The sequence below is a fragment of the Halyomorpha halys genome, unplaced genomic scaffold (genome assembly GCF_000696795.3).
Source record: "Halyomorpha halys isolate HHAL.00 unplaced genomic scaffold, Hhal_1.1 Scaffold1244.1, whole genome shotgun sequence".
Classification (NCBI taxonomy): Eukaryota; Metazoa; Arthropoda; class Insecta; order Hemiptera; family Pentatomidae; genus Halyomorpha; species Halyomorpha halys.
In genome coordinates, this window is record NW_027115414.1 from 12,364 (window position 1) to 25,162 (window position 12,799).

At 30.9% G+C, this 12,799-nt stretch overlaps 1 protein-coding gene across 1 annotated transcript in view; it reads left to right on the forward strand.

Moving 5' to 3' along the window:
- Window positions 1-3,025: 3,025 nt before the first annotated feature.
- Window positions 3,026-12,799, forward strand: part of svp (COUP transcription factor 2) — a gene marked incomplete at its 5' end in the record, with an annotated part of 158,728 nt that continues 148,954 nt past the window's right edge. Inside the window, 1 exon segment of the mRNA XM_067052457.1 lies at window positions 3,026-3,175. Coding sequence (XP_066908558.1) covers window positions 3,157-3,175 — 19 coding nt within the window.

Below are 12,799 nucleotides of genomic sequence, written 5' to 3' on the forward strand. Positions count from 1 at the left end.
ACCGCACCCCCAACCATCTTCTCCTCGTTCATCATCCACGGTCAATTATCTCTCATAATTATTATTTTTTTAACTATATTATTTTTCTTTTCAGGTATTTATACATCTTATTCTTTACATTAACCCAACATTATGGGTTCTGATGCCCATTATCAAGTTCTAAAAATAAAAATATTTAGAATCAACAGTTTTACAATTTACATACATTTACAATCGAATACTTTTTTACACATTTACATACAAATAATTTAAAATTAAACTATATATACATCCACTTCACTAATTTATAATCAATTACGAATCTAAAATGTTTTGCGATTAAGACAAATTTTCTAGTTATTGTTCTTATTTTTTCCTTACTTTAGTTAAAAGATAACAATATAATAATTTTAAAGATTGCCGTAGCCAATAACTAAGGTTATTAAACCCTAAAAATTCAAATTAATCTTTAAAAAAAAGTATTCAATATTAAAAATTAAGGGGTGTAGTACTTTGAAAGGAAGTTACTAAACCAACGGTTGTGCAAGTAATTTGGTTAGAATCATGTTCTACCGCCAAATTTTTATCCTCGTAAAGCTCCCGAACACACAGAGCTGACTCACGGCTGCAGTGAAATAGAAAAAAGGTATATTCCGTATTCGAACCCCCGGTACATGGAGTTTGTAGCACATTGCCTTACCAATGAGCTACCCATCTCCAGATTATTGATACTATTCAAATTAATTTTCCTAAATTACATTAATTTTTTATATCTCTATGTTCTAAAAAGGTGTGTAAATATTTATTTATATAGGAACAAATCTGGTGAGACACTAAGAGCTGTTCGCTTCCAATCTACCCAGTGACGATACCCAATGGGCAATAGTTCACAAGAGCGTTGCCCAAGAAACCACCACGCCCAGTTGGCCAACACCGATACCGTTCTCAAAACCTTCCTGTCGATACATCAAATTAGAACCGGGAGTCGATGTCGCAAGTCGATTTTTCGCAAGGCGCGGGGGTGGGCCAGAACAATATGGTCGTGACCCTTGATCTCGAGATCTTAATGAAGTGGCACAATCTTGCACAACCGCTCCAGATGGTGGCGCTATCCCCTCGGACGATGTAGAAACTTCTTCTGCATAATTGTTGGTAGCTCAGCACGATCGGGAGCTTCTCATGTCCAAGCTGCATTCTTTACTTGCTTATCCTTGGCAACAATGTCCGCTATTGTTATTGTATGGAATTAAACAAGATTTCATCGTGTTTTGCAAGAATCTTCGCAATTAAGTGGATGTCTGACTCGGTAGCAATGTACCTTTTATCTTATCCCAGAGGCATGTTAATTTCAAAACGAAACAACCTTTGAATAATAAAACTACATCCTTTGAAGGTCATCTTCGGTTAAAACACTGTTACTGAAAAATAATGTATTAAGCAACTAATTTTTTTTTTTTTTAAAAACTCAATTTTGTTTTTGTTTTTATTTTCTGTGAATATTGATTTTTCTAATTTTAAGATATTTTATGTCTTTCACCAACCTATCCATGAAACATTAAAGGAAAGTACTGTGATAGAAAAAAAAAATTAATCTTATTTTTCATCGGAAAATTTTACTTCAACGTTTCAACGTCCCAAAAGAGTTTTTCGAAATGTTCACTGAATATGAGATCTCAGCTTAGCTAAGAAATGAAAAACTGTACGAAACTGAAATTATGAATTTAAGGAGGTTTATGATTTTTAGTTTGTTTTTTTTCATTTAACTCATTATAGCAAAGTAAAATTAAATAGTATTTAATATCAGTTAGGTCTTATTGTCATTGAAAACTGGTGGGGCTTAAATGTCGAATTATCAAAATAGTTTTCTCTAAGAAATCTTGATTATTTTTGTTTAAAATAATTATCAATTCTTCATAAGCATGGATACATAATGATGAGTTAATAGTACGTGGATATATACAAAGATGGTTGGAGGTCCGGTCAGTGAAGAAATCAACGAACCAACATTTTGGCCGGAATTTCAATCGTTCATAAGGGCTAAAAACATTACTTTTTCTCTTCTAGCTTACATCTTCATATAATACTTAGACTGTATATTTTTTTGAAAAACTATTTATGTATCTAATCATTTTGTAATTCACTTATTCATTATAGTTGTTATATTGTTTTTTGTTCTTGGCCTCGTACATTCTGGCCCTGTTGGCACTAATAAATAGGTTTTCACTTATTTGTGTTACCGATCTTATCCTAATTTAAGAACAGATATCTGTGAAAGAATTTGATAATAATTTTAAAGAAAAAAGGAAAAATATTTTTTCACGATGAAAGTTAGTTTAAACAAATAACAGTAGTATTATAGATTCATAATATAACATTAGGAAGCCAAAGATTCTATATATAGAACTAATTCGGGAGCAGGATGGCCAGTGGTAAGGCAATATGCTACTAATACCTAGGATCAAGGTTCATATTCGGCTTGGGTCGATAAATATTTCCTGTTATGATGTAGCCGTAAGTCAACCCTGTGGGTTCTGGAGCTCTCCTGGGGTCCACCCAACCAAGAAAAGTGAGTATATAGTTCTAAAAACAGTGCTTCCCTACAAAGTACTGTACCCATGATTAACCAGGGTGAGTCTATGTGATGCGTTCATGTTGGGTACAGTAATTAGTGCCGTACCAAAGGCCTTTTACAAGTAGAGGTGATTAGGTCAGCTATGGTACTTCTAACCCTAGGAAGTGTTACACATTTTACTTGACAATGTACACACCGATATGATCATACAAGAATATTATCCATTTCAATTACTAGTAACAACGTGAATTATCGCCTGTAAATCAAATCGTCTTGGGAGTCGTGCGAAGCTAAATTAGTTCCGTGAGTTCCTGCTTGGATCGGGCCAGTTCCTCATCTTGCTCTTTCTCAAAACAGTTCCGTGGTTTCTCTCCAAACGGTATAACAGAAATATTTATTTTTTTTTTAGCAATTATTTTTAATATAAATTATACCATATTTTTTTATTAGAATTCTAATGTATTATTTTGGCAGGTTGCAAGAGCTTCTTCAAACGGAGTGTTCGGCGAAACCTGACATACTCTTGCAGAGGTAGCAGGAACTGTCCTATAGACCAACACCACAGGAACCAGTGCCAGTACTGCAGGCTGAAGAAGTGCCTGAAGATGGGCATGCGGCGGGAAGGTAAGCCCATTAAATTAACTCATGTAAAGTATATTTGATAAGAAAAATAAATGCTTAAAGAAAAAGTTTTTCAAATGCAAACAAATAAATAGTCAATGAACACCCAAAAAATATGAGATTCTATCAAAAAAGTATTGATACATTCTACATCCCACATTTATTACTATAATATAAATAGTTTCTTTATATGGTAGTGATAGTGTGGATTAATTAGAAATTAAAAGTTGTGAAAATGAATGAATATTTTAAAAAATAGTGTGTGTTTGACTTATAATTCATGATCTGGGCAGAATAGTCTGCAAAACAATTTTTAAATTTTGATGTGAGATGGGAATTTATATTTGAAGATTGTACTTGAGGATGTCCGAAATGGCCGAAACGTTGGAATATTGATGTAATAAAAAGTGTTGATACTACACAAGGATACAGTATGATTTATTTTATAAATAATTACCAGTCTCGCGAAATTGAAAAAAAATATATTTAAAATAAATTAACACTTTTATGACCGTTGCCTCATAGATACTAAACGTCATTTGCTGGTGACAACACGTTGGTGTCATGCTCAAAACATTCCCTAACAGTCGGTGAAAACCTGTTGGTATCATGTCTTGTCTTGAACGATGGAAGTTTGATAAAACCCTATTTTTTCAAATTGATTATCGGCTATGAACTTGGTTTTTATTAAAAAAACAACATATTTTTAGTAGTAGTGAAAAAAAATAATTAACTTAATAATTAATTTAAAGAGATAAGAGGAAAAAAAATAGGTTGATAATACATTTCCGGAAATAATAGCAATAATATAGACGTATTATATATCATTGGAAAGCCAAAGAATTTAGAAAAAAATAATACTTACATAGAAAATCGTAGTTGTGGTTTAACTGGGTACTCCATATCGCCAATTTGACACTATTGTTATTAAATAATTATTCTTTAAATTTCATTTAATCCTTGTTCGAAACATTCAGTTCACAGGATGATTAACTCCTTACAATTATTTTTAGTATTTTTAATATTGACTCTACAACCATTTAGCATCGAATAAATAGTTGAAAGGAGGATGGAAATTTTAGTAAACCATCATATCTTATTATGCTTTTCATACATTTGAAAAATAAATATGTTAAAATTTTGTTACGAGAAATATTATTAAAAGATCTTTTTTTAAAACTGTTGAAATGCAAGTTAAAAAATCTGTGAACTGAAAGTCTCTATTGGAAAATTAGTACGGGAAAGTATTGTCGCATTCACTAATATAAAAATATATTTTCTGAAATGGACAAAGGTTGTGATATATGTGACGGGATCACCGAAATTTTTTTAAAAATTTGTTTATTGAAAAAAAACTACGTAAATATGATGTTTCAGAATAAAAGATAATCTTAGTAAGGAACCACCCAATAGTACTTCAATCATTCTTTTAAATTAGATCACGTAGCCATTTTCTTTTCAGACGCCTCGGAAGATTATCAGAGATTGTTAAGGATGAGAGTTTTAAAATTAATGAGTTTGGGTTAGTAAGTATTTTGATGAAAGGAGGTATATCTGTGGGCCAAATCTGCAACGAATGGGATGTTGAGGTCTTTACGGATGAGTTTATTTGTGGCGTAATAAGGAGCATTAAGGATGATTTTGGATTGTAAGAATTGGATACGGAAGGAATTCGTTTGGTGGAACCCTAAAGTTCAGTTCCATATGTCCAAATAAATCTGATTATGATAGTGTATATAATTATTATATGATTATAATTTTTTAAATGTTAGTCACTTAAAACTACGCAACGAATACAACTAGCTGACTCAGTCTACTTTAAGCTGATCAATTTTAACAGAGCGATTAATTCGGAACAATTGAAGTCTATTTTTAAAATTATAATTGTACTCTGCTAAATTCATGGCACCTTGCTTGATGTTAATTACTCACTAATTCTTCTACGGTTATTATAACTCATTGTCCTCTTTTTGCTGGTTTTTTTTCCGCAGATGTGGTTAATGCGACCATATGCTCTGAAACCCGATTCTCAGTATGACAATGATCGCCACAATTACAAAGCATATTCTATGACAACAGAGCATTCAGTAACTCGCTAAGAGAATGTTGGACGTGTCATGAAACCGAAGGTCAGTTACAAGCTAGTTTATCATTCGAAGCCATGAGCGGAAAGCACCAACGAACCGTATTAGACCAATTATCAACAATCAATCAACGAATTAGTGGAGACTTCGACACGCTAAAATATCCTGAAAGCTAATCACATTTATTTATTTCTAATTGGATAAATTGTTATAAATCGTTTACAACACAAGAAGTGTACGGCTTGTAAAATATTAAATGGCCGTCATTTTGTATGAGTTTTTTTATTCTCCTATCGAATAATCAGGACATTAATTAATTAAATAACATATTAATAATAAATTGAAACAAAAATAAAGAAGAAAAAATATATTTTGGACCATTATTTATTGATTCAGTCCACCTCTAACCTTAAGTGTCATTGGTGGACCAAATAGCAATAACTATATTTTGTCATAGTATTTAGTAGCCTTCAAAAAACCCATCAGTTTCTCTATTTCATTTTATTGTTCTTGAAGGATCTCATTCTGGCTTGTTCCTATCATAACATTATTAGATGTTCACGGTCAAAAAATAGCAATATTTATGAATAACCAACGTTTCGTCCCACTTTGTAGGGCTTCAACAGAGCTAAATTAAAACAAGACAAAAACACTTTAAAGTATGATAAGAATATATCTAAAATTTTGAATTTTTTTAGGTAATTTTATAACAAAAAAATATTGATGATATAGATATCTATGCGCAAATCGAATTTTCTTTTCCTCAGAACATTTTTATATCTGCCTTTTCTATAAAATATACGCTGTTTATAAAAATTAAAAGAGATCCAAGTAGAAAAATTCGAATAAATCAAAATCATTGGAAATGTAAAAGGCATCGGTTACTGAAATAATATATAAAAAAAAATAATAATAATCACACCACAGACACACAGACCTATGGACAAAATTTTTTTATTCAAAGGTCTCTAATACGGGTAAGTTTGTTGATAACTACAAATCGAAAATTTGATCCTTATTTCCTAGGTGTTTAAGAATGTTATAATACTTCAAGCTAGTGTTGTCATTAAAACTTAATTGATACTATTTATACGATGACACCTTCATTAATTTAAAAAAGAAAAGTGTTTTATTTTTTGTAAAAGTATTAGCTCTTGTCATTATAATGCAGTCTAACTTACAGCCTTGTCTGGTACGCCGAGGAAAATGGATATACCATTAACTCCTTGATAACCTGTCACAAGTATAGTTAATTATAATAAAATATTTTGGACAGTGGACCTGCTCTCATGAACAATTAATCAGTTTATTAAAAGGCTCTAATTGGAGAGCTCTTCGCAACTATGTACGACGGCCTACACTCGAAAGAGCTCAGTTGGTTATCATGTGAGGAATAAATGCCATACCACATTTTGATATTGTTATTTTAATTTTTATTAATATGTTCTAGTTTGAGAGTGGTTTAGTTTATTTAAAAACAAATTTGATCCTTTTTTTCTCAACTTTATTCTTTTCAAAACCTTCCAACGTTTCGACCACTCAGGTAATTTTCAAGGATACCTTTACTTTGAATTGAATACGTATATATTGATACATTTTGATTACGTTGAAGGTAGGTTCTGTATAAAGTTTGCAAATGTAAATGATAGAAAGAAAAGTGGTTAGTACAAGTTTTAAATTTAAGAAAGAATTATATAGAAGAAATTATAGATGGGACAAAGGCAATTAGTCGGCATTTTTAAGAATTTTAAAAGAGAAAATGGCAACAAAGTAAAGGTATCCTTGAAAATGACCTAAGTGGTCGAAACGTTGGAAGGTTTTGAAAAGAATAAAGTTGAGAAAAAAGGATCAAATTTGTTTTTGAATAATTTTTTATTTTGTTTCATTAACAATAATACCGTATCATTGTTTTAAATTGACTTGTTAAAAGTATTGTTTTTAAAGCACATTTTTTTAAGTTTTGTTGTTTAAGTGCTTTAGATAAAATTGTACAAAGGCTTCGACAAAAAGATATTTTTCTAGTCTCTGTGTGTTTTTTATTATTATTTTTTTTAATAATACCTTCATTCATATTAGATCAATCATTTAGAAATATTATTGACAAAAATTGAGAGAGAGCGGGTAAGTATTGTTGTTTTAGCAGGCGCTCGATCTCAGCTAACAGTGGTCCTTGCGTTGCAGCGGGTTGAAAGTAATAAAGGACACTATATCAAGACACATGTAGACAGATGTAGTTTATACAAATATCAGATCTGAAAATCTTATCATTAATCCTTATAACTGGCTCCGTAGGAGTGTTACACGTTTTCCAAATGGCCGTCGCATTCAAAACTGCAAGGCGTAAATACGAAAATACAAAACGGTCAACTGCTAAATTTAGAACGCCAATAAATCTGGCAAAAATAACGCAGAGTTTATTCATAACTGTGTCACAACACTCGGCAGCAAACAGGGCTCGGTTTTGCCAGCGTTCCCCGTCTCTTTATTAATGCACTTACGTGTTTCTGAAACGGTACGTACCACCAGGTGTGACAAATAGGTTCATCAATCTCTTCGCTCCATCTTTCGCAACGCCGGTCGAACCTGAACCGGGAATCAATTTGCAGAGCGCTTTTAGTGATAAATCACACCTCAACATGGGTCGTAATTGGCACTACCAAAGAAAATTTTGCTCGTCGTCGAAAATTTGATTTATTAACGGTAGTAAGAATAGGGCTCAATTATCCTATCTTCCACTGTGAATAATAAAAACAAAAAACAGCATTAACTGACATTAAAGCAGAATTAACTCACTCACATGAGGTTCACTTTTACTATGATTAATTTTTTTTTTTTGTATTCCAATCCTAGTAAACCTTAATAATATCCCATTTATTCCTCTAAACAAATCCATTGCCTAATGGAGATCCATATAGACAAACGACTGACTTGAAATCCTTACATAAGACTCCAAAGACAGGAAACAGTTCGTCTATTCCGACTATTGCAACACATACTAAACTTCCAACAAATTACAAAAGACTCATTTATATGACTATAATAAGACCTATCCGGACATAAAATCCTTAAAGTTCCTTACATTGTCACAAATCAATTCATCCATCAGGACCTCAATGTTCCATACGTTGCCGCTTTGTTCAGAAACAGAAACCAATCCTTCCATGATAAACTTCCTAAAACTCCAAGCCTTTACATGACAATCCTACTAGGCATCAGAAAAGAAGATGGCCACGAGTTCGCCTCTAGAAGTGTTATTAGAGTTCTATCAATGGATCTCCACATGTCTGTATCATGCCATTGTGTAACTAACATCAAATTTACTGGTTTTATATTTTTTGATCCAGTTCTGTGTAAGTAGAAAACTGCACATTGAAAATTTGACGATCATAGTTCGCCCTCTCTCTTCCCAACCTTCTTGTCGGCTGGCCTTGGTTAGGAATTTGTGTGAAGATAAAAAAATTATGTAATTACTGGTCAAAATATCTTGATTTGCATATTTCAACGGATCTAATGCGTTAATAATAATAAAAATAATAATTATAATAATAAACATCAATATTCAGATTGATCAAGCTTATCTTTTAAGCGTAACAAAGGATTTTGTTACCTTTGAAACTAGCATTTCTGGAAAACAGATAGTATTATATATATATAGCCATAAAATAGGCTCTCTTTGAGTCACTATGTGGGTCAAAAGTAGGTGCGTAATGGGCAGACTAGCCTGAAGCCAAGGCTGTTCAGGTCACGCGCAGAACCAGCCTTTGTCTTAGTGTTCAGGCTGCTCTGTGTCCAGAGGTAGTAGAGGTGTGTTATCCTCTGGAGTCCTGGAGTTTTGGAATAGCTAGAAGGTCTCTGATTTTAAATTCCTAATCAATTAAAAAAAATTCAATATTTAATCTTGTTGTATTTTTCAAAATTGCTAGATAGAATATTTAGAAAATCTGTGATAATTATGTTAAACGTGCTAAGTTTGTTAAAATCAATAAACTTTAAAACCTATCAATATAAGACATAATATAATGTTATAATAAAATAATGCTACAAATAATCGACTTTTCTCGATTTCTGTAATAATTTTTATCGTTATACAATATGTTAAAATAAAATTTTGAATAATTAAAATATTTTTTGGTTTTAAAATACTTTTCTTGTGTAGTATTACATTCCGTCATATTTATTATTGATAATAGGGACCATATAGCTCATTCGTACCATATTTACAAAAATAAAAATTAAATAATAATAAAATAAATAAATAAAAAAATAAAATAATACTAATTTTGATGGGGCGAGAGGGATGCGCTGGGATCTTTTGGGCTCTGCTCTACATGAGAGATGTGCCCAGGGTATATAGAAGTGTAAATGTGCCTAAAGATTATATTATTTTATTTTTTTTATTTCAATCATTTACTTATTTATTTTCATTCTTATTTTATTTTAGTATGAATGTGATCATTCACCATTATTACCTATTGCCCACAAGTGTGGCAGATTGTAATATCTATCAATTAAATAAAGTTAAAAAAAAAAAAAAATAATAATACTAATTTAAAAAATAAACAAAAACCAAATTAAACTTAAAATAACCTCTTGAACACAAAATTAAAATCTAACAGTACGTGTAAATGTCAATAATTTAGGGGGAATGCGAATTTAAAAATGTTCTACAAAAAAAAAAAAAATCTAATCAATTACATTTAAAATAAAAAACATAAATTTATGATCAGACAATAAGTACTTAAATAAATTATAGTCATCATTCCTTATAAAAAGTAATAAATACAATTAAATAATAACCTCCTTTATATCGGGAAGAGCCTTACTAACATGAACAGGCAAACTGTATAATTAACCAGTTATCTCATAAAATGAGTTACATTCGTTAGTTAGATTGCTAGGCATTTAAGTTAACCGTTATAAATGGTCATTATTAAGCGTTTAAAAAGGATCATTCTTGAATCACGAAACTTTTACTTTCGAAAGCATTCGGCCCTCGTCGAGAGGAGAGATGCAATATACAACTCTCAGCTTAAAAAAACAATGAGATTCTTACAAAACAAAAACTAATTTCTATTATCTAACTAATCTCTGTGATGTTCTCTTCCTGTCTAGGTGGATGCGGTAAAAATGTTTGGAAATTAATATATTTTCTGTCTTACAGTAATTTTACCACCTTGTATAAATTGATAATATCAATTAGATTAAACTATACTTAATAAATGAATAGTTATCAACCATTTATTTGGCGATGTTTCTCCCCACTTTGTAGGGTTTCAACTGGGCTAAAAAAGGTACAAACATATTTCTGTATTTTCTATTATTACGTGTAATTACGTCTCCTGTTAATTTTAAACGTAATAATATATTTTTTTTTATATATACTTGTTGTTGTATATTTTATTTTTATTTCGTTTTTTAATTTTGATATGATTTTTCACATATATTTACAATGAGATGTATATAGTTGACCGTAGATTAATGCTTGAAGAAGTTTGTCGGGGGGTGCGGTCAGCAAAGAACAACATAAATAAACAAAACCATATTTATTTATTTTATGCTGGATAATAACTTTAAAGATAACTGGATAGCAGTTAGCATCTTCCCTTCCCCTTTACACGCCACAACCCCTGATGAAGACCTGAAACTCAGGTCAAAACGTCGGCATAAAATAAATAAATATGGTTTTGTTTATTTATGTTGTTCTTTGCTGACCGCACCCCCCGACAAACTTCTTCAAGCACATATATTTACATTATTTTTAACTCCTGAGTTAACCTCATTTTTTAGTTTTTGTATATTTTTTATTTCTGATGAATCCCTGTAATGTGGAGCAAAACGTCGGCGAATAGTTGATAACTATGTCCCTTCTTGGCTACTCCCCCGACCATCTTCTTCTTAAATTATTTTATTATTTCCAAGGAAAAAAACTCTTATTAATTATTACTTATTTTTGTTTCTATATATTGGACTTTTCCAGTTAACTGTCTAGTGTCCACCTTATCTACAAATTATTCCATTGGAAGTAATTTTATCTTTTTACTTTTTTTTTTTATTCTATATAACCAAATGTTGAAAAAAAATATTAGAAAAGCAGACCCTTATACAAAATCTACTGAAACTTATATTTTAATCAAAACACAGACAAAATAAATGAAAAAAAAAATTGTTTTATAGGAGATAGGGGTAAATAACCTCATATAAAGGAAATGTGAAAGTATTTTAAAAGATTCAACCATCAGTTACCAATCTAGGTTGAGGTCGCTGCTACCAAGAGATAACGTGTTCTGGTAAAAAGTGATTTTGGTAGTCAATAAACGGTGTGGTAAATGCAGATAAACAGGTTACTAAAATCACATATTACCGTAACGCGTTATCACTAAGTAGCTGTTACCCTATAGTCCGTTATTGAGATTCCACTAGCCGATCACTATCCTATACCCCATCAAACGGCCATCGAGTTCTTGAGTGGCCGGTATGAGAACGGAATAAGAATGTAGAAGGAGGACAATGGGGGTCCGGTTCCAGAAGCAGGACTCTATGAGAACCTGAATAATAAACATTTTTATTCCATAGGGTCACAGTTCATTTTTATTCCTAAGGGTCAGCTGAGATGGGCAGAAAACTAGTTTGGGGTTCCGTTGGGGAATATCGGTTCGGGAGGCAGCTTGCAGGGCGAGTACTATCGGAATAAATTCAACAAGTGACCGATTGAATAATTAATAATAACGGACAATGCTTGGGAGAGGGTAAATATAGTATAAGTCATAAGAATCCCGAATGTGTTAGGTATTTTATTCTGCATATACGCTGGAGATGTGATTTATTTTAATCTATTATCAATAATAACACCAACCAATAATCAATAATAACAATATCTTTTCAATCGCTTACCAGAAGAACTAATAAATAAATTAACCACAAAAAATAAATAAATATTTAATTAGGTACTTTATTTCTTCTATAATTCCCAATAATTGATTTTGATTCACCAAATGACCATATCTGCCTGTATTTTTTCTTAACTCCACATAATTTATTTACTATATTACAATATGTATAAGCAATTTATGTGTGTACTTAGTAATAGATATTATTGAATCCTTGTTTTTATAATATTCTGTATCATCTGGCTTTATTCTTATTATTATATTATTTATAATTCACTAACTATAAATTTGCAGCTTTATTATTCACTTCAAAAGTCTTTCAGTTATATTTATTATTATTATTTATTTTATTTTATTATTTTTTAAAAAATAATTATCATTTTAGTAGTTGTTAATTAAAATATTAATTTTATCACTTGAGATCATTTCATATTGTACTTATCTAGCTTAAACATTGTATAGCCTCCACAAGACTAATAGTCTAAACTGTAATATTTACATTTTGCTTATGTATATCATTTTTATGTATTATTTTGGCACCGACAGATATATGTCATCTGGTTGGACCATATGTAATTTTTTACAACTGTTATTATATTAATTTGATTCTAATTAACCTGAAAATGAAAGACAATTATAAAATGAATTTTGACTAT